Source organism: Dermacentor silvarum, chromosome 2 (genome assembly GCF_013339745.2).
Source record: "Dermacentor silvarum isolate Dsil-2018 chromosome 2, BIME_Dsil_1.4, whole genome shotgun sequence".
Classification (NCBI taxonomy): Eukaryota; Metazoa; Arthropoda; class Arachnida; order Ixodida; family Ixodidae; genus Dermacentor; species Dermacentor silvarum.
The window spans coordinates 64603140-64626361 of record NC_051155.1 but is presented as its reverse complement, the minus strand read 5'-3'; the positions used below and the strand labels follow the sequence as shown (position 1 = coordinate 64626361).

At 47.1% G+C, this 23222-nt stretch overlaps 1 protein-coding gene across 1 annotated transcript in view; it reads right to left on the bottom strand.

The window, feature by feature from the left end:
- The window catches only part of LOC119440098 (2-amino-3-carboxymuconate-6-semialdehyde decarboxylase), a 60391-nt gene that overhangs the window by 15439 nt on the left and 21730 nt on the right, over positions 1-23222 (bottom strand). Inside the window, exons 3-4 of the mRNA XM_049662749.1 lie at positions 14350-14399; positions 12747-12983 (exon numbers count right to left, since the gene is read on the bottom strand). Coding sequence (XP_049518706.1) covers positions 12747-12983; positions 14350-14399 — 287 coding nt within the window. The remainder of the gene's footprint in view (positions 1-12746; positions 12984-14349; positions 14400-23222) is intronic.

The following is a 23222-nucleotide window of genomic DNA, read 5'->3' as shown; positions in this document are numbered from 1 at the left end:
CAGGGTCTGAAGCCGACAACCAAGCCACATCAACCGAACCAGTGGCGTAGCCAGCAATTTTTTTCGGGGGGGGGGGGGGGGGGGGGGGGGCTCAAGTTGGAACGCGGCCTCCTCCTTATAAAAGTTGTCGAGGCATCAAATACATGAATAATAACTGCATTGCCATTGCCAATGCCATCGTATATTACGTGCTGAAAACGAATTATTTAACGCTACGCACAGTCAAGACAAGTAAATTGTGTGTTTGCTTCATAAAAGAATAGCTTCGTATGTCCCAAAAATTGTGGCAGTAATAGCTGATATCAATGCCTCCGCGTTTTTTTCCTGGTCTATCTAAAAAGCAAAGAAAATATCACGCGAACTTTAGAACTATATCAGTTCGAAACCAGCAAAGCAGTGCATGCAGCTGGTATGAAACACGTAAAGGCCATAAAATGAACAAGTTGACAAATATTTTGATGAATCTTTGTCATTTAACAACCTTGTTTACGTTTTTGTACATATGCAACGACCAGGGAAAAACCTCAATGACGCTGTCCTTCGTTGCAATGGGTTGCGCAGCAGCAGATGTTACCGGTCGTATATTGTAATTGCACCGAAATTATAGTTGCAACAACGAGTACATATAAAAAGCAGAAGTTCCGCAAAATATACATTAGAAATGCGAAGATAGAATGGAATATACAAATGCCAAGATAAACGGCAAGAAAGTGTCGCGTGAAACTAAGTTCACTGCTTGTATACACAAAACCTCGCAACAAGATATTTAAATATACGTATAAGTCTGCAATAAATCTACGTATCTAAGGAAACGTCATTGTATATAATGCGTCAAACAAGACAAATAAACATCTTGCGCAGTCACAGATAGTAAAGTTCACGCATACGAGTATAAAGACAGAGGATCCAGACAAGAACAAAACTATGATCTCAGAAATTGTAATATGCATTTGGGCCATGCTGCGATTGCGACAGCACCATGTGGCTAGAATAAGAGAAAAAGAATGCAGAAATCAATACTAAAATGCGTATTTTAACTGCCTGCACAGCGGCAACAATTAATCTGCACCCAAAGTCAAAGAAGGCTATTGCTTCTTTTCAAAAAAGAAGTAAATACATGTAGCTAAAGAGGAAAGAAAAGGACAAACGAAAGCCACAGATGATGCGGCAAGTTGATTTACCCAACATTCGAGTGCGTTTTTGGGAAACCCCGCGTGTGCCGGGCTTTCAATGAGCAAGGTTTATCAAAATTGGTTATTGATGTCCCCGTAATTTTTGTATTCCCAGGATAATTTTGATCATCATGCTAACTGTTACAATAAACGGTGAAAATTTCTGTGGTTTTAAAAGCTAATGAACCTTCATACGTTTTCATAATTACGAGCTTATACAGGAACGTGAAGGAACAGATATTTTTACAGGCATTTATTTTTGCTGCTTCGCTATCTAAACGATAAACTTTACTCGGCGGGGAGGTTTAGCGAAGCGTTCAGTAACTTCGGACGCGTTGATGGCGACGTCTCTGTGGGCGTATAGAAGCGCCAGCATAACCATGCGTTCCTCATTGTGAAGCCCAAGTGTTTTTTGTAGTAATCTCATGTTTGAAAATCTCTCTGCGCTGGCAGTGGCACTGGAAGGGCGACTAGAATATGCAGCAGTTTGTACTAGAGCACTGCACGGGCCGATTTTTTCAGCCCGGACCCGGCCCGGGCCCGTTTTTACGTTGGGCTGCCCGCCCGAGCCCGAACAAAACTTTTATGGCGAGACACGGGCCCGGCCTGGGCCTAGAAATAATCTACGTTACCCACCCGGCTCGGCCCGACACCCCTTTACCTTAGGCCCGAGGCCCGGCTCGAAACCGGCCCGAACCCGGCCCGAGACCGAAAAATTTATGTTTGTCAGAGTTGAGACGCCCGAGTATAACTCGCTGCACGTTACATGCACACCACCAGAAAGCCCGAGCCCGGCCCGGGCCCGGGTCAAAAAGCACACGCCGTGCCCGAGCCCGACCCGAGCCCGTGAAAAAACTGCTGTACCCGGCCCGGCCCGGCCGTGGGCCGGGCCGGGCCCGGGCTTTCGGGTAAGCCCGAGCCCGTGCAGTGCTCTGGTTTGTACACATGTACATGTAGCCTGCAGTCTCCATGAGAGAGGGCATCTATTCCTGTGCTAAAACCTAAAAACACTTCGATATCGTTTCCTCAACACCACGCTCGACAAGGTAGACAGCCGTCCTCTTACGGAAGCCACAATTCTTCGTCCCTGGTCCCAGCCGACGTCGGAACAAACTGCTTTAAAAGCGCTATTACGCTTTTTAAAAGAAACAGGACTTAGTGAAAAACTAGAGAATGTGCGGACTGATACGTTTCTTTTAATTTTCTTTTTAATCTTCTTTTGTTTTCTAATCTTTTCTGCCCTTACCCCATCCCCCTGTACAGAGTAGCCAATCGGGCACTTAACCTGGTTAACCTCTCTGCGTTTCACCTCTTATTTTCCTTCCTTCCTTCCTTCTATATCGTTGACATCCTTGTTTACGTACCTTGCACAAACAGTAAGCTGTTCGATTCCAGCAATATCCGTCGTTTCGTCAGCAAATACGGAGAAGCAGCCTGCAGCGTTCACTTTCGCATCTAGGCTTTCTTTGATAATTTCACCACAAATTTCTATAATTTGGTTTTGTACGTCTGGTTTAAATACGAGGCATTACTGGGGCAACTTTCCAAATGGTTCTTCAGATGTGTATCTCCACAATCAGCTCGCATGCGAAGAAGCGTTCTGGAAATACCAGTATTTTCAGCGGGGGCTTTACTTAAATCCATGGGACCAGTGTCCCTATCGCCACGGAGAGCAACACCTTACCGCCCGCAAAAAAGAACTGTCTCAAATTAAATAGGCCGTTGAGTTTCTTCTGTTTTCTCTTATTTTACTTTACCTGCCCTGGTCCAGCTTATCGATCACATTGGGCGCGCTTTCTGAAAATGTTTGGAGAAAATTATCAGATGCCAGCTGACAGTCACAGTGATATTTAATATTTTAGTGTGTGTGGAAGATTGCGAGCGCGTGCTTCCATTTCTGGAACGGCTTAGACACGCGCGTTCGAGTGCGTGCATGTTGGCCCAAGTTTATAAAAACATTAAACCCAGAAAGTTCCAGAATTAAAAATCAGAAGCACGCCTTTGGAAATGTCAGTGCACTTTTCGCGTCAAAAGTTTATCAGAACTTTATACCCATCAAGTTTCGGAATTGAAATCCATGCGCTCCGTAGATTCCGGTGCCGCTGCGAGATGCCGCGACGCGCCCGCTCGCTATCGAAAATCCCTTGAAAATTTGTGCTCGGCTGGGGCTCCTCACATTATGTGACTCCAGGTCCATGGGCCTTTCCACAAAATCCAGCCCGAGTTCGCCATTTTCGCGCCGAAATGTCTTTTCGAGTGTCAAAAAGACATTGTAGACAAAATCCACAATGATTTCCGGCGCCGGTGGTTGTTTTGGTCGGCGGTGCATGACAGCACGAAAATACTTCGGGGGGGGGGGGGGGGGGGGGGGCTGAAGCACCAGCAGCCCCCTCCCCCCCCCCCCCCCCCCTGGCTACGCGCCTGAATCGAACTGTCAGTAAACTACCTCTTCACCGGTTTAGCTCTTAGCCGACGGCGGGTTTGCTTTGAAAATGATTGACAGATGCGTGACATGCGCATAATTTTCGGTGCCGCCCCGCGGTCTCTGGCAGCCAGTGACGCGAGCGCAGTTCTGACCAATCACATGAGGCCAAGTCAACCATTCGCTTTCCGAACCATTATAAGATTCCGCCCCTGCGAGCCGTCTGGTACCTCATATCAAACGTATCCAAGCCAAGGCAATCCATTAGCAACCATCCTGTTGCTATGCGAGCGCCTCTCGTTAGGCCTACGAACAACGGAATCGCCAAACGATCTCAGAAATTGCACGTGCTATGCGCCGCATAACTAACGTTTAAGGCAAGTTTACAGGAAGGGAAGGCTCATTTCTGTAGTTAGTGGCGATCAACGAGAGTGAGAGCGTAGCCGTCACGAGAATTCACGCTGAAGCGGGAGCCGCTGGTGCCGCAATGTTCGACAATGGTATTTTAGCCGATGCCTCCTAAAGGGGCCATGACAGGGTCGTCCGACAGTTCTCTCTTTATATGTAGTTGTAACTGATACTAGAGGGTCCAATATGGTTATACACCCAAAAATAGCTGGGCTCTCAGCGCATACTTTAACCCAAAATTTAAATTTGAAATCGCTGCCTCTCACCTCCTTCCACCGACACCAACCGCCATTTTGGCAAGGCTGCGTGACGTCAGGATCTGCAAGGGCCACCTCTCTGTCGTCTGCTTTCAAACAGTTTGAGACCACTTCAGACGTCTTTCTCCACATGCTCGAGCACAGGCGTAGGAACGGTGCCGCCGTAGAATTGTCCGCGCAGTTCCTTCGCTTACGCGATAAAAAGCAGTAGTAAACCGCAGAGATGCGCCGAAACCCACATGCAAGAACGAAGCGACGCATGGCGGCCACGACGTATTTCGAGCTTCTCCAATCACTTCTGGTGTGTGCAATACACAAACCCTTGGCCTTCGCGACCGGTTTCTGTTAACCAAGGGAGCCATTATCGGGGATGCCTATGTATTTCCTCACCATTCAGTGTTGCCAGACTGCGTTACGGTTCAAGTGCGACATCAAAAATTTGAAATACGAATTATCTATGGATTCGAATGCACTAAAATTTCGCCAGCTTGCTGTGGGACGCGTAAGGTTTACCATACATGTATAACATAAGCTTAAAATTTGGTGTCAAGGCCCCTTAAACAGATGCCTGCCGCGTGAGCCGAGAAGCTGAATCCGACCCCTCTCCTCTTTCCTCCTCTCCACCACTGTCGGCTGCGAGGGCTAGTTGTGGCGGCTGCTCCAGACTTGGGTCACGTTCCCCTGCCTCCGAGATTATAGCGGCGTCTGTTGCAATCCCCGAGGCAGGACCCGCAGTCTCTCGCCAAGCCATTGGTCGTGCGCGTGCCAGCCTCGTAATCGTCAGTCCCTCCGCGACAGGAAGTACTGTCGGCCGCGAGCGCCGTGTTTCTGCGACTACCCTGAACCACGCGAACCTCCGCTCCGATGGGAAAACGAGCGACGCGGCAGGCGTCTAATAAAGGAGACATTGATTTAGTCTGCGGGAATTACGAACGTTGAGCTCGTCAAATAACGTACGTTATCATAGCGCACGTAAACTGCAGAAACCCAATAACCTTCGGAGCATGCGCAGTGAGGACAACGCTATTTATTACATACGTAACGCGTTTACGTTTCGTTGCAAACACTATTCTAAAACTGTCTACTTTCTGGTAAAAAAAATATTCCGTCTGTGCATGCGCAGAAGATGTTTACACCAACGTTACTAGGTTTACACGGCCTCACGTAGGGCTCTCGGAACAACGTCGCTTATGCTGTTTCTGTGTTCGCCTCTTTCGAGCAAGCCACAAGAATGGCGCAAGTTCTTCATCAAAGTTTCAAATAAGTGTTTACCTTATGTTTGCACATAGCTGCATACCCGTAGAAGGTGAGATTGTAATTGAGACTTAACATTATTCCTTTACTCATTGTTAGACATAGGGAATAAGTCTCCAAGGAGCTTCAGCGCAAAACCAAGCCTTGCTATCGCTTTGGAATGCTTCAGCCTTCGGGCGAAACTCTCCATTATTTTTATGCAGTGTTTGTAGTCTCAATCCGTAATTCCGTAGACAACACAGCTGAGAGAGAGAAAAAAAGGTAAAGGAAATACAGGGAGGTTAATCAGACATTATCTCTGGTTGGCTACCCTGTACCGGGGGAGGGGTAAAGGGATTCGGCAGGAGAGAGAGAAAAAAAATTAAGTACAAAAAAGGGGAAGAAAAGGAAAGAAACACACACACACACACACACACACACACACACACACACACACACATACACACACACACACACACACACACACACACACACACACACACACACACACACACACACACACACACACACGCACGCACGCACGCACGCACACACACACACACACACACACACACACACACACACACACACACACACACACACACACACACACACACACAAAACAGTGGGCATTGTCACGCAGTCTGCGAAGGCGTCCTAGTGTTGCATAGTGTCAACGTCCCATCCTACGTCACACAGTGTAGAGTCACAATTTCTCACTGAGTTCGGTGTCTTTTAAATAACGCAGCAGTGCCTTCAAGGTGGCTCGCGCTGTTGTTCGTGTAGGCCAGTTTCCAAGGATGTTGATTTGAGTTATTAACAACACAGCTGGAAACCTGCACATCTTTAGGGGTAGTACAGATAGAGCTGTCAAGGAGGCCTGCTTGTAAGTTGATTCATTATATGTGTGCCGCCTTGTGTGTGATCGAGAAGAATTGAAACAGAGGGGCTCGATTTTGATAATAAAAGCCATATCAAGCAAACAGGCCTTCAAGCCAAGGAAATTATCTTTTTAATTGTCTTGTTAGTGAGTTATTTGGTAAGGCGGCGGCAGCAGCAGCAACAGCCGCCGCCGCCGCCACCACGGTCAGCAACACCAGGAATAGTTCGCCTAGACAACTTCGCTTTCATGAAGGGATCTACGAGCGTTGCCCTTCAGCGGGCTAACGAGTACAGCTACCATCATCTCTCGTAGCAGTGGTGCCGTAATAAAACTCGCGGTGAGATCATTCAGCGTTGGAGGAGCAGCGGCAGCGAAATTTTGTCACTCTGAGAGCAGTGTGCGGCCAGAGGGTACTAGATTGGGGCAGTGGGTCCAACGAGGGCGCTGCGATGAGGAATTTTTTATTGAAAATCCGGGTGGCGCCACCGTTACTATCTCCCGAATGACCGGCCCCGCTCGCCGGCCGGACGCTTGTCGCGTCGGAGACCCTACCGCAGCTGCGTGGAGCTTTGACAGGTGAATACTCGGTGGCGGTAACACTGAGATTATTCCCCACCGATCTATTGTAAATAAAATGGAAAAAGAGCGGCGGAAAGAACGCAAACGGCGCAACAACGACGGTGCGTCGAGAAGACGACAGCTACTAAGCCGGCGAGCACGCCTCAGCCAATGAGCGCTGCCGAAACAGCCGGAGCCAACGTTTATTGGCCGGAGATTCAGAATAAGGCGACGGCAGCGCCGCCACATTTTCCGCGTTTTTTGCTTCACCCTAGGCGCATGCAAAGGCGTCCGCTGGACCCACTCCCCCATTCTAGAACACTCTAGTGCGGCCTTGCGTTATGGTGGAGAAGGCTCCATTGTCCAGACGCCCCGAAGTCAGGGCGAGGGCATCGCAGTGCACCACACATGCGTTGGAGCACGCGGATATAAAACTCCTGATTCACCGTGTGTCCTTGTGGGACGAACTCGTGGTGTATGACACCTCTGGCATCGAGAAAGACTATCAGCATCCTCTTTGTTTTGGTATTATTTCGCCGCACCTTTCTCGACGCTGGAGAGCTTGTGGACCGCCTTTCGGCGCGCTGCCTCTTTGTTTGAGGATGGTATTGAGAACACCATGTTTCGTCTTCAGCAATGATGCTGTCGACGAATGCGGCATCCTTCTGTGCCTCGGAGAGCAAATCAGCGCTCACTGATGCCCGCGTGTCCTTCTGGTCCTTTGTGAGGGAGTGCGGCACAAGTCTGGCATTCAGCTTTCGTTTCCCCAGGTTCTCACGCAAAATTTGGTGGCATGTTGTCTTACTAATGTCGAGAGCATCCGATAGCATGCGGACTGTAATGGTGCGGTCTTGCTGTACGATCTCCCTGATCCGCGCCACGTTGTTTTCATTCCCTGATGTTGAAGGGCGCCCTTGCCTTGTGTCGCCTTCCACCGACGTTCGACCCGAAACGAACCTCCAGTGCCACTCGAAAACTCGCGCCCGTGATAATGTCTCGTTGCCGTAAGCGTCACGAAGGAGCTCATACGTCTGTGTGGCTTTCTTGCCAAGCTTCGCACAGAATTTTATGTTTACACGCTGTTCGAGGTGGATGTCCATCTTTCCACATTCACTCACAGTAGAATGCGCAGACGACTAGTGACAACATATTTTTCTACATGTAGTGCCATCTAGCGGCTGCCACAGCAATTAACATAAATAGCTCAGGTTAGCCCGAAAAGATTGCGCTACACATACGCACCAACATTTGTTTTGGGGAATCATTTCTAGAGAAGAAAATAAATCAGTCTGGAAACTTTACGGACAAGGGTTGTATTAGCACATAACAGTGTCGCTGCAACCGTAGGGGTGGGTGCAGTTTCTTTTAATAACTTCCGGCAAATAAAATCCCCTATTCGCTGAACATGTCAATTGTTTTAGTATTTTAAACACATTACTACGTTTATTCGTCATGTCCACATGCAGAACTTGTACATTCTTTTGACTGAAACCAGCCATTGCTTGGAGATTTTCAAAAATCATGACGCTACTGGATGCTGTCGCTCCATCATCCAGTAATTCCAGCTTACTTCAAGTGAGAAGTTGAAACACTGGGCGTTTATTTTGTTTTATGATACCAACCACTGCACCAAATTTCATGAGGTTTGTTGCATTTAAAATAGCAAGTTAAAATCTACTGACTATTGCAAGTGAATGTTTGATTTAGAGCTGCAATAGACTTATAAAAGTTTTCGTACACTGCAAATATTTAGAAAGAAAATGAAACTACTATCACGTTTAGACATCTGTTACTCAACAATAAAAAACGTTGTCGCAATTTTGTAAACTACGTCTAACAGTACATAGCAGGCGCGCAAAAGGGAATAACTTATACACGAATTTTGTCCGCTTTAGATGATGTAACGGATACAGTTTGCAAAACTGCGATATCAGTTTTGATGCAGAGTTACCGATTTGTAAGCTTCGCGCTTTTTTTTAACATACCACAATAGTCCTTCATAGAACAGGTCAAGCGGGCGGCCGAGGCCAGTGGGGCCCTGGACTAAAGGGGCTCCGACCATTCCACCAAAATGCTTTTGAAAATAAACGTATTCTTCTTCTTCTTCTTCTTCTTCTTCTTCTTCTTCTTCTTCTTCTACCACTTCCTAGCAATTTTTTAAAAAAGATCCAGAGCTAAAATAAAAATTCAGCTTATACAGTTACTAGAATTTAACGTTTTCTTCTAACTTCAAAGAAATCATTATAATCAGTCAGGAGGTTACCTCATAAAAGCGTTCCTGCGTTTCACACGTCTTTGAGTAGGCGGCATTGGAGTTGGCTGCGAGATAAAGGTATCGGAACAAATAGGCACTAAATGGTTTAATTTGTATCAGAATGTGTTCTTTTCGCGATATTTATATCTTCGTTATTTGTCATGCGAACAGGAACGGTTGTAACCATAGCATGGCGACCAGACGCCGAAATTTATTTTCATTGTACAAAAAAAAAATATGGCATAGCTAACGCACTTGTTGGAATGCGGGAAAGGAAAGCTAAAGCGAAGATTGCTGAGGGTTAAAACGAGAGCATGGGGTGTGTGATCTTCCCGAATGGGATGCAAGTAAAGACGTGGGTCTCCATATCCTGTTCAGCAGAGGAAGGTGTTCGGGCTGGTCAGGTCGGCACACCCGTTGCTGCCAGACAGGCATTAAATTGCACGCAGTTTCAAGGAGATTTACCCATTGAGGAAATCAAGCGTTGCCCTCGTGTTCTCCAAGAAGAGCTTCTCCGAGTAGATACACTGATGACGATCGAAGACCACTGCTACGTCGGAACGAAAGCACAGTCTATCGCACACACTACATACAGTGCGGATGTGGTCCTCCATGATGTACTTCGCTAAGTAGCAGTTGGCAGATGTGAACGACTGTCGTTGTTCTGCCCGTTCCTGCTGTTTAGCCTGAATTGTCTTCGCGCGAAGTTGTTCCTGATCTATCACCTATGTTCTGCAACACTCGGTCTGACGTTTTACTTCGAGTCGAGCTTCCTGTTCTTGCTGGTCGATTGCTAAATGTACGTGAGGACTGGCCTCACGTTTTGCTTCAAGTTAATCTTGTTGCATGGTCAATGTTAGGTGGCGGAATGCTTCACGCTTTGGTTGGAACATTTGCTAAAGCTGAGTACTGCGTTCTGCAGCACGCCTAAGCCGGGCTTGCTCGGCGCCATACTTCTTCTGTGCCGCTATATACTCCTCCGTACGCTTCCGTTGAGAGCTCAAGACACCTAACGCATGTCCTTTAGAAATACTTCCTCAGCACAGAAGGCTTTGAAAGCGTTGTTGCGCTTCTTGCAGAGAATTGGTTGTAGAGAGAGAATTTCAGCAGTGCCGTGTTCTCCTTCTATTTTCGTTTTTTGTGCTCTTCTTTCCCTTTTTTGTAACATCTCCTTTCTGTTATCTTTTATTCCCCTTAAACCCTTTCCCCAGCACAGGGTAGCCAGTCGGTCTGAGAACTGACCAACCTCCCTGTCTTTCCGTCTATCCCCTCTCCTTTAGAAATCCGTTTATCTATAGGTGTAGAACGAAAACGCGTGCATGACATATTGATACATGCATATTGCGTGTTTCTTAGGGACGATGCGTGCGGGCGCCCCGACGAAGAACTGCTTCAGACTCTCGACCTGTCGGCTGAACTGGACAGCGCTGCAATTATCCTTTGTAAATATACTTTGCAAATAGTCTCCAGTGCTTAATTCTCCGTTCGCGTAACATTTTGGTGGAGAGTGCCGCTCCCCGTCCTCGCCACGGAGCTCCGCAGCGGCCGCACCGAGCTGCTTTCCGTAATGGCTCCCGGCGACGACACCTCGTCTGATTTTGCTCCTGCTACCCCGACAACAATGTACGTCACGGTCACCAATCCCTGCGATCCTGCCATATTCGCCGGCTAAGATAATGTCGACGTTGAGGCCTGGCTCAGCCTGTGTGAGCGTGTTAGCCGAAACAACCGCTGGGACCCTACCATTATGCCAGCGAATGTCCTATTTACTTGGGCGGAACTCCTCGTGTCTGGCTCCGGACACACGAGGACGAGATCTCTAGCTGGAATGCTTTCAAGAAGAAGCTCAGTGACCTACCGATTCCCATGTACAGTACCCCTCACCCAACGGCACCCTGCACGGTGCCAATCTATCAGTTCACAAACCCAGCGCACATGTTTCTCTCACCCAATGGCCGTACACGTAGTGCTCTAAAACATCTGGCAGTGTTTTGCGATCTCCCGAGCTCGAACTGTTTTGCGCACAGGTTTCGCCCCGAAGCACCCCTCCACACCCTTATTCACGCATCATCTCTCTCACTTGTGCTGTCCTGTATTGAGGTATTCATTGAAAAAGCCTATCACCGACGCGAACGATGGGAGTTAAGCTTCGATTTAAAGGTTTGGTAAAAGAGAATGGCTTCCACGCCTAGAAAATGCGCACAGTTCTCGATAATGTCGCTATAAGTCGGCGTGCGAGAAAACGAGCCTCGACATGAAGCTCTTGCTCGACTCCGTGGTGATAGTCATTTCTTATGGCATTCCCAATGAATCGGGGTGGCGAAAAACAGTCACCTAGTCTGCGTGAGCAAGCCAAATTTTACTGCATCTATTTTAGTGCAACATTTTGCCTATCCCTACATAATCTTGGTTGCCAATGCCTCTAATGATACCTATCTCTTTCCTGCACGTTTTTCACCAGTGCTCTAAGTGTGTCTTGCCCGTTTCCCCGCTAATCAGTTAACTTTCTTTGATCATCAGCTTTTACTTCCAGCGCTTCTGGAAAGTTGACGTTTCCTACGTTGTTTGCTAGGTAAATATCTCGGCATTTCATTACTACGTGCTCAGTCGTCTCCGTATTTTCTCTGCAGCACACACATGCGACACGCTGCTGCGAATACTCGCTCATATATGCTTCTCTCCCCATAGAGCCAGGTCTGACCTTCAAAAATATACAACCCTTGCCAGATAAGGAGAATTCGCCGTAAGGGAGAAATGGAGAACTGAAACAGGTGAGTCGCTTGCTGCTGTGAGTTTGGTCAAAGTTGCAATGTGGGCGCACTATACACCTTCCGATGCGTCTGAAGTCAAAGGGATTTTTGTTCCTTCTTTCATCTAAATTCCTCAATGAATAATACAAAGAAACACGGGGTTTAATGTGCTAACCATTCGGCCTGCGTGCTGAAATGTTGGAGGAGCAGAAGCCTTCTTCAGGTCATACGGCGTTTAGCTTCTGCTTCATTTCTGTTGAAAACAGGAGAAATACATTCATTCATTCATTCATTCATTCAATCAGACCTCGATCTGATTATGAGGTCCGCCGTAGCAGAGACACCGGAACAATTTTCACTATTCCCCCCAATTTAAGGTTCAGGAGCATTTTTGCATTCCGCCCCCTATAAATGCCCCCGAATGCCCATGAAAAGCACCTTCACGTACGGATAGACATCATGCAGCAAAGGACTGTGGCGGACTGAAAGTTCTCGGTGCTCTCGGTTCCCTGGAAAGGCTGTCAGTGTCCCTACAGTCAACGACATTGCCTATTTTCTTTTCCTAACTTGCCATAATTTCTCAGTAAACGTGCCTTACTACAGCTGTCAGCTAAGCAGTGCACACTGCGCGCGGCATTTTTCCTTGACACGAGGCCGCAGGTGCACGAAAGCGTGCATGTGACTAGTTGCGCCATCTGGTTCCACTTGTAAGAAATACTCACAGGAGTGCGTCCATAAACCAGAAAAAAAAGATCACCAATTGCGTGCTAAGGCGCGGAACTCGTGTCGATACCACGAGACTCGCTCACCTTGTAGAAAGGGTCGAGTGCTCGATCGGCCAGCGTCCATTCGTTGACGTGCGATCCGACGATGACGCCCCGCATTCCCAGCTGGGTGACGCACCGCTTCAACTCCTCGGCGGCCCGCTGTGGGCTCTGCATCGGCACCGTGCACAGACCGACGAACCGGTCGGGTCGTCGGCTGACCATCGAAGCCACGAAGTCGTTCTGTAGCCGGCTGAAGTCCAGCGCGTCATCTGGCTTGGCCTGCGAGGTCATTTCAGCTTAGACGGGCTGCTGTAGTCGAAACCTTTCTTTTGCACTTATCATAGAAGGATACTTATCATAGGAAGGATAGGAAGGATACTTATCATAGGAAGACGGCTCAATAGAAATTGTAACCGTAATCTTGAAAATCCGTTTCGTTTGTTTAATTAATTATATACCCTCAATCGTCGAGGCATTATAGAGAGAAGTGGGGCAATAACAAATGTGTACAATACTAAATACGTCGAACGATAGAAGTTATATAAAAAATAGACACATTGCAGCATATTAGACAAAGAATTAAAACCTGAAATTCAAGAAAAACGTACAGTTGGGCCCATTACAGTAATAATTATTACCGCCGTAATTTAATCAGTATCGTTGGCTTTGTCCACTCCGAGTGTTTGTATCCTCTAAAAATACACAAATTTTGCTGCAACGAAGCGCAAATGTTAAGAATTTTGCTGAGAGTGCAGTGGCACAGTATGAACTTGACAAATCAGTAAGTACTTACTATACACGTATCTTTCTTTTCTTCTCACGCGCATTTTGTTGAAACAGTCTATTTGCACGGCATTGTTTTCGCGTAACGGTGTCAGCCGAATATATAGCATGCATGGTCATTATTGCCTCGTAGCTGAGATTTTATTCTTGCCCAAAACATGAGCCAACACGTGATGTTACCCACTTCAGCAGCTCCACTTCGTTTAAATGCTGATCGCAACGCAGTCCTTTCAGTTCATGGCGGTGGCCCTATTTCCACTCAGGCAGACTACAAGGGTGCACCATGTACCGATAGTTCTGCAACATTTGAAGCACGCCAGCTATTCCAAATCTAACCGCTGACCACTACAGTGCTCCTAATAGTTCAGAATGCAGTGAATAAACAAATTATCTACATTAAATCACCCATTCTCCCGAACATATTACTAGCGGTAACACGTAGTATACCGCGGAGGCCAGCAACTAAACAGTTCGGCTAATGAAAACAAACTGGTCCTCAACCTGCACGTAAGCGGCTGTAATGCAATTCCCGCCTCGCTAACATTCGCTAATTGTTTGCCGACCTCTGCGTTAAACTCTTTCTCCAATTGTCTGCCTGCGAGCTTTCTCCTTCCGCATGCACCGCCATTGCGTCTCCTCCTCTTTCACCAATACGCGCGGCCCACACCCACCTAAGGAGCTCATGTGCACCCAATGCGCGGGTTACGGGCGTTTTTGCAACTTGACCCCATCGAAATGCGGCCGCCGCGGCCGGGATTCGATCCCGCGTCCTCGGGTTTAGTAGCGCAAGGCCAAAGCCACTGCGCAAACGCGGCGCGTTATGGCACCACTTCGATTTGATAAGAATATAGGGCGCACATACCCAATAGCTGAGCAGTACCGGTGTGGTAGACAGAGCTTGAACTGTGACACCTGCACAAACATACAGAACGCGTCCTGAGTGTCTCGATATATTTCAGAGAGCTTTCTTTTCTTCGTTCCTTATTTTGTGACAATTTGGCTCTCGTGACACGCACAGTAATTTAGCTCGTCACCAGAGCGTATGTCATCAGCAGATGACATACCTGGCGTCCATCTATATATATATATATATATATATATATATATATATATATATATATATATATATATATATATAGTGCGGTGGCGCTGTCGTCGGAATTTAGTTTCGCTTGGTAGGCACTCCGCCGCCGAGCCGCCGCCCGTGTCGCGCCTACCACAGCAGCCGCTGGGTTTCGCGGGTGGTTGTGCGGTTCAATCTGTGAGGTCTTTATTCTATGATTTTACAATGAAAGAAACGCAGTATGTGGATGAGCTGAGTTGCGTCGAAATACGCAAGAGACTAACGTTTTCATAGGTTTCCTGTTGATGAATACCGTCGCAAGCAATGGGCCGCCGCGGTAAAAAGCGAAAGTTGGATTATGATACCAGATCATCCATTATGCGCAAAACATTTCGTAACCGTTAAGCTTCTCTTTTATTTTGATTGGCGTGCATTAGTCGATCTTAGGATCGTTACTACGTTAGGATCTTAGGATCATATACGATCTTAGGATCGTTATTAGCGTGCCATTATAATTGCTTGCCGCACTGTGGGAAAGCTAGATTAGGATTAGCCTTGAATGTAGGTCGAGCGAGCAGATGCCCCACAAAACACGTCACATTCGAATTTGTTTTCACCTCAAAGAATTGAGCCACCAGCAGTGTAAATATCCTGTCACACGTTCACATACGCAGGCAGCAGGGTCACAGCTGCGTTTATTGCAGTGTGGAAGTCATAAACGCGCCTAAACGTGTCAGTTAAATTTCGAGCGCGAAACAAAATGTACAGTGTTAGTACAGAGTCGGAGCGATCGGACGGCCGCGTACAACAGCTAGCTCACATTGCGCGGGCCTACGCAGGCGGCGTCGCCGTAGCGCCGGTACCTTGCCGGTCCCATCACCGAGGCGATCGCTTCTATCGCCGCTCACGGCGACGTAGAAATCGGCTACAGCTTGTTTTTAACATAAAATAGTTCTTATTAGAAAAGCTATCTCGAATTTGCGCGTGTTTCGTAAAGCAGCGCCCAGTACTAAACCACTCGCGCCATCCGGAGCAACGACCCGACGGCATTTCGTCTCGCAGACGGAAACCGAAGCACCGGCCGTCTCAGCGAGGCGGCTCGGCTGGCTTGCAAGTACTACGTTTCATTTGTTATTCGCACCAACGACACCTACAAAACCGATTCATTTAAGCTAACGGTAATCGTGTTGTCAAAAAATAAGCGCACAATGATGAGCAGCAGGCCAGGTCGCAAGCGCTGTCGGCCGTCACTGCGGCGGTCAACGAGCTAGGCCTAGCGTCTCGTTCGGCCGTATCCCGATGGGGGCGAGATGCAAGAACGTGCACTGGGTGCACATTAAAGAATCTCATGTAGTCAAACTTAATCCGGCGCCCTCATTACTCTGTGCTTCATAATGAAATCGTGGTTTTAGCTCCCCCACCCCATTAAAGAAAAGGCGCCAACCGCGCGTGCAAGCGGTGGCGGCGAACGTGGGCGGAGCCAAACGTTGGGCGGAGCCTACGCGACGTCGCATAAAATATATCGACGGCGCCTACCGCTGTTTACAAACATGGTGTAGGTCTATAGGAAAAGATGCGAAATGAACATTACGAAGGCATGACGCTGCGAAAATATTCCTCAACTGTACTACGTAGCAAGGGGAACGAAACTCGCTTGCTTTCTTCTGTAGCCATGTGCCCTCACTCATTCGCGGTCGTGCTGGCTGGACGCAGGTTGCAATGAAGAGTTTGTGGAGAAATGTGAGTTCCTAGCTAGAAACATACCTACGTAAAATAATAATTATATATATATATATATATATATATATATATATATATATAATTTATTTTTACCCGCGCAAAGATTTTACCAAAAGCCAACAGAGGGCGCCGTCTGCGGATGTGTGTGCAAAACTGTTCCGTCTGTCACCAAATTGCATGCGTGCTGTGAGGATGAAACTGACGATGAGGCGGTGGCGTGATGACGTTTGCGAAACAGACAGGACGCGGGTGCTAGCTGTTAAACGCTTCTTCAGCAGAAACAAAACATGAACACCAGCACACTTGAACACATGGCAGATCTTGTCATTTGTCCTACTGTGCTCATGTCTTATTACTATTATTATTATTATTATTATTATTATTATTATTATTATTATTATTATTATTATCTTCTTGCCCTGTAATGCATATATGGTTATGGAATCCTGTCAGGCTGAATTCGCAACCTTCTGCAAAAGGAAGCACTCTTCTGCAAAAGCAATAACGGGCTTTCACTGAAAGCCAGCTATATGGCTGAACTTGTGGCACTGTTTCCGAGGGCTTAATTCGATTCGCCAGGTACGGCGCCAGTTTCATCATAGTCACACAGTACTGTGGGCTGGCAGCAGCAATTGTAAAACACACGGGTACATCGCAGATGGTGCAACTGCCAACCGTAATAGAAGCGACAAATTCCCGCAGTGCGAGAACGCTAGAGTCGCGATAATGACAATAAAAAAAGAATTAAAAAACAGGACGCTCTGCTACAAGAACGCGACAACAGTGTCTGAAGGGGCATTCACACACGTGAAAGTTATCGCGCAGATGTGCAGAAGGATTATCTTTATTGAAGTCGTTTCCGGCGATCTTCACCTCGGTCCTCCCGCAACCTCCAACGTCAAAGAGTGCGCTAGTTGGCTCCGTGTGATTCAAAATATAACAGCGCGACATTCTGACGCGGACAACATCGAAGAACACACAGAGAAAGTCAGCGCTTGCTCTTCGGTCTGTCTGTTCTTCGGTTGTTTGTCCTTCCAAAAAAGTCCCGCTGTTATACTTTGAACCACGCGACCTGCAATTTGGGCATTCGCGTCCATCGGCAGCCATAATTTTCGCTACAAGACGGTTCCACTGAAAAGGTGGCAGCGCGGGTCCACCAACTTGAACTATCTTGATTACTGATTCGAATGTCTTACAATGTAAAACCCGTGATGAATGAACCAACCTATATGAGGTGAGAATGAAAAAAGTGGACTTTTTATGTAGTTAACGGGGAGCAAAGTGACGAAGTTTACCGAGAGAAGGTGCTTGGCACATCTCATCATTAAAAAAGCCCTTGGTAAATGGTATTATCTCTGGCACGGGACCCTTATGCATGTGGAGCAGGGAACCTTTTGCGATTTACCGAATTCTTACTTTTCATACCAATGATTGAGCGACCCAGCGATTATTGTTTGCCATTAAAAGGAATAGACGCCGACTAACGTTAATATACCACTAGAAGCGACGTTGAAACTGATTTTGAACTCATGTGATGAAACTGCCTGTTCCGTCACGATGCTTCGGCACCGAACGAGGAGTGTTCGTCGGACTCGATCCAGTCCTTGACTAATAATGTCGCAGTTTCGCCCGAAAGGCGAAGCGTCATTTGCGATAGCAAATTAGTAGAAATCTATACGGAGTAAGGATAGTGGTTTTATCAGCTGTGTAAACTTGGACATGCCGCAGTAGCAGCAACGCACAGAACTGTTGTCGACGCCGTCGGTGTTCTGCCCGCGTTCGCACCGAACGCGCGCGGCGTTGGTGACTGTTGCCGGTGCCTCTGGGGTCGGCTCGGAGGTTTTCGACGAGATCAGAATGGGACGTTCGTCGAAAAGCGTCGGAAATCTTACCAACCTTTCGCCTCGCAACGTTTTTATATAAATATGCATTTGGTGCCGCAGCTAAACGTCGCCTCCCCTCCCTCCCTCCCGTCCCCACATGGCCTTTCGCTCGCTAGAAGAAGGCGCGTTTGCTCTTTATACATGTATATGGTGATTGTAAAGGAGGAAAGAGACGCTTAATTCTGCAGCCCTTCAGGGAGCACGGCGCTGAACGCGCGTTTGCTTTCCGCTGTGCGTTCGCTCCCCGTGAAAGCCCGCGTCTCTCGCTCCCTTTCACTCGCACATACAGCGTCCGGAGCGGGGCGACGATTTCATCGCCGTTGACGTCATACGGAACCTCACGGCGACGGCGACGACGACGGCGACGCCGACGGCAGAAATCCGCTTTGGAGTGTCCATATAATTGCTCTCGCAATAATAATGGCACCATTAATGTCTTGGCCAGGCTGATTTGTGGACGGTTTCATTGAAAGGCATAGCGCAACCCGGAAAAAGTTAACGGGTGTCGTACTGCAAATTGAGGAATACATGTATCAGGAATCACCGTCACTCGTTATGCAGATTTCTTGTCAAAGAGGCTCGTGCGCAAAAATAAAATAATTAAGTAGACTGTAATGTAATAAATACAATCGAACTGGAACTATAGGAAACAGAAGGCATTTCAGTACGAAGTCAAAGTTGAACAGGATACTGAAATAACAAACAGTAAAATATACTTTTTAGGAGGAAGATTAACAACAACTAAAAAAAAAGATCCCCGCATACAAGGACGTTCCTCTGAGCACAAGAGAGAAAAAACAAGAACGGTGAGGGGTATTAATTAATTATGGGGCTTTACATGCCAAAACCACCATCTGATTATGAGGCCCGCCGTAGTGGGGGGCAATGGATTAATTTGGACTACCTGGATTTTTTTAAAGTGCAACTAAATCTAAGCACATGGATGTTTTCTGCATTTTCCCCCATCGAAGTATGGCCGCCGTGGCCGCGATGCGATCCCGCGACCTCCTGCTCATTATCTCAACACCATAACCACTCAGTGACCACGACGAATGAGGAGTATTCCTCATAGTTTCTTGTACGTTAGTAGACATTCTCTTAACTTTAGCTGTCACATTTGCAGCCAATGACGTGTACAGTAAAATAAAGAAAATGAACACAGAGTGGACTTTCTTGAGTTTATAATGGCTGCAGCAGTAAGAAAGGTCCTACATAAGATTCCTTCTAACATCGTTACCCGAGTTTGGTACTTAGCAACTGAATTGCGATCATCAAGGCCCACAAGCTAGTTAAGCTCACGTCAACGTATTAAGTTGATATCGCGTATAAGGAATCCATTGCCGTTTCTCGTGATTAAAAAAGCAGCCTATGGACTGAAATACCAATGCTGCAGGACTGCTTCCTGCAGCGTTCGCTCAAGAAATGAGAAGAGAAAGCGGAAGGAAACACTAAGGCGTAAAAAAATAGAAAAAAATTGATTGGAACGTTGCCTCCGCCGGAAGTGTCTCTTCTATCTAAAAAAAAAGTTCAGTGACCCAGCGAAGTACCCTAGTAGAAATCTTGCTTCCATTTTACAGCTACACATATTAAATTCGAAAAACTGAAGTCATAGGACCGACTCAGGAACCTTTACCAGACGATAAGAAAAGCTTTGTGTGAACTGTAGGTGCAAGATTTGCGTCATAGCTTGAGGGTGACATTGGTTAGCAGAGTACGTAGGAGGCTGAGCTCATCGTTTAGCGAAAAGGTAAAAAATGTGGTTGATCCCTCTTATATAGGAATCGGTATAGAACACGAAAGTGAAACGTGTCTTCACAGAAGTAGTGTAATGTTTATTGCACATTGATATATAATGTCTATTGGTGTTTTGTGGCTAAAGCGCCCTTAGGCGTTGATGCACCCACGCTGACGCCTGGTGGCACGTCTCCTCCATCACGACTACCAACGTCGATGACCATGAGCAACCGTCGTGCATATGGAAGCTGCACTACGCTGCACACGCTAGCACAACGCGAAAGACGAAGCACGTAACTGACACACTAATACAACGCGCAAGACAAAGCACGTAACTGAATCGTCACCGAGTCAAATCAGCGCGTACAGCGCGTCGTAATTGCAGCCTCCGCGATCAACTTCAGAAACATTTTCAGAGCTAATTGCGGAGGCCACGCTCCGCTGTGCTGAGTACGGTGAACGCCACCTAGGTGGCGTTGGTAGTGCTTCTTGATGCCAGCGTCCCTTCGAATGCTGGCATCGAGGCGTCGTAGTGCTAAAACCACCGAAGCGTTCACTGTCGGTGCGCGTTAGTGTCATAATGCAGTACTTCTCTTTTCTGCTCGTAGGTGGCGGCACCGCCCCGAGCAAGAGCGCGGGTACACGGAGGAGTGTTAGATATATAAGGCGCGTCTGTGTAGCTCTCTGCAAATGCGTTTGTGACGCAATGGGTTAAACGCTCGGCGATCTATCGTCGCGGACCGAGAGGTCGTGGGTTCGACTTCCAAATTTTGCATGTTTGTGGAACTTTTTCTTCTGGTTTCTTTCTTTGTATTATGTTCGTGTACATTGTAAGCTGACGTATTTCCGTGACGGAAGTACGTCAGTGAAGTCTTGGTGGACCCCGGCATGAAACACTTTCGTGTTAAAAAGAATTACAGCTGTGTATACCGAGAATCAGTGACCGCGATAAAATCGCGGCGACGATTTTATCGCCGTTGGACTTTATACGGAACCTCACGGCGAGGACGACGACGACGGCAGAAATCTGCTTGGAGTGTCCATATAATAGCCGTACACCAATAAAACAAGCTAATTAGAGCTACACACCACCTGACACAGAGTGAACGCCTGCCTAAGACACCGGAGGAGTGACGTCACTCCCTCCGCTCTCGCTTCTCCTCTCCCGGCGCACACCTGCTCTGTCGCTCGCTTGCGCGCGCCAACTGCGCGCCGGTGCTCGTTGCATGATCTCACGTCAGCGGCGGAAGAGCGCGTAATGTGCACTTCGTGCGCCGTCCGCTAGGGGGCTACGCGTCGCGCCCTCCTCGCCCTCCTTCGCTCCTTCGCCTTCGCCCGGCGGAACTGGCGGTTTGAAACCGCCAGTTCCGCCGAGGTGCGAGTGGCACTATCAGACACCTAAGTCAAGGATTAGTGTCGTTTCTCTTTTTCTTTCTTGTTATTATTGTTCCTCAGAGAAATGATGCAACACACTCTGGCGAATCGGCCTGGGATCGGGCAGCAGAAAAAATTATGAAGAGGAACCTAAGTTGAAAGTAACTTGTACTTGTTAAATGAAATGTCAAATGTTCCGCATATAAAGGCTCAAGTATATTATTGGGCACTCACTATGGTGAGGGGGCCCGTCGTAATAGTGCATGCACTATTATGACGGGCTCCCTCGCCGTGTAGTTGCTAATGAGCTGGCCCATATTTATTGCACTGCATCAGTACTTGAAGTTTTCTAGTAGAGTACCATTTATTGTCCCAAGGAAAACTGAGATGTGGGGAATAAGATTTGGACAACAATGATAGACTGCGTCTCTATTAGACTAGAATAGACTAGCAGTCTAGAATATACTGCATCTAAAGCATTGGACAAATTGGGTGTGGTTAGTGAAGAATAGACTGACAGACAATCGGTTAAAATTACGGCAGATGAGAGTGGTTACAGTAATTCACGTAAAGCTTAAGCAATTCCCGATAATTTAGCCTGAAAGGTGAGCGTGAGGTCAGGTGGTCGAATGGAAACGACTAATTCAGATATGGGGATACAATGCCAGCAGCTGCCTTAGCTTCACAGACGGAAGCTTCAGTCGCTACCATGGTATTTGTTTCTGGGTGTGCAAAGTGATCTTCCAAAATACCACTTAGGTATTGATAGGGCAAATGTTTAGCATTCTATGGAAAAATGTCATCAAATTCAATTTGAACCACTGGAACAGAGGAGTTTATTAAGACCACCTCGCGTAGTTGAACTGTTAATGGACCCAATAGTTTTCGCACGAAAATGACTTGAGGGGAACATAAACGAAACCATTCATTGTTAAAAAATGTGGCTGATTCAGTAATAAAATCATATTGTGACCTCCTCAGCGGGGATGCATATATATTCAGGAAAGTTTGGATATGAAGTCACATTAAAAGAGAAGGCAGGCGTGCTTCTTGATATAAGATATCATTCGCGACTAATTTAGGAAGCCCAAGTCAAAAAACCTTATGGCTCTCACTCTAATATAACCAGAGGTCGAATTTTGTAAGAAGGTTCGCAAGAAAACAAAACGAAGCCGAACTCTTATATTGGGCGAACATACATACAGGTGATCATAACGAGGGCATGTCGGCGCAATCCGCATTTACTTTTGCTAAGCCTACGCAGCATTTCTGTTGCGCGTGCTCCCTTGGATGTAATTTGCTCGATATGCGGACTGCGGTTAATCCTTAAAAATGAAATTCCGGGGTTTGACATGCCAAAACCACGATTTAATTATGGGGAACGCTCTAGTGGGGGACTCCAGATTATTTTTGTCTACCTGGGGTTCTTTAACGGGCACTTTCGGCGTACAGCACACCCAAGTATTGAAGTGAATTCACTTGCCGCGTACGCTCTTGCCGGTAAAGTACGGAAATTTACACGGGATCGCTTTGAAGGAAAGCAAGAATGGCGCTTTTGCTGATAAGAGGGAGGGTAATGCCATGGAGCCACATTTCAAGGCTATTCATATAAGCACTGTAGAGTTTGTTACAATGTGTGAATATGTACCGATGTAGAAAGAAATGCGATGTCATTGGCCCCTACGTACACACATACGGTTGAAAAGTTACAGCAGTTAGTAATGCATCAGACAACAATGGTGATTATCCTCAACATTATCTTCCTAATTATAGACGAATCTAATTAACAAGCACTCCCTGCAAGTTTCTTGAGCGCGAAATCTATTCGAACATTGTCTCTTTTCCAGAATCTAATTCAGTCTTCAGTCCTTCTCAGCAAGGCTTCCAAAAAATTAATCCAGTGACACGCAATTAATGTCCTTCACTAACAACTTAGCTTCT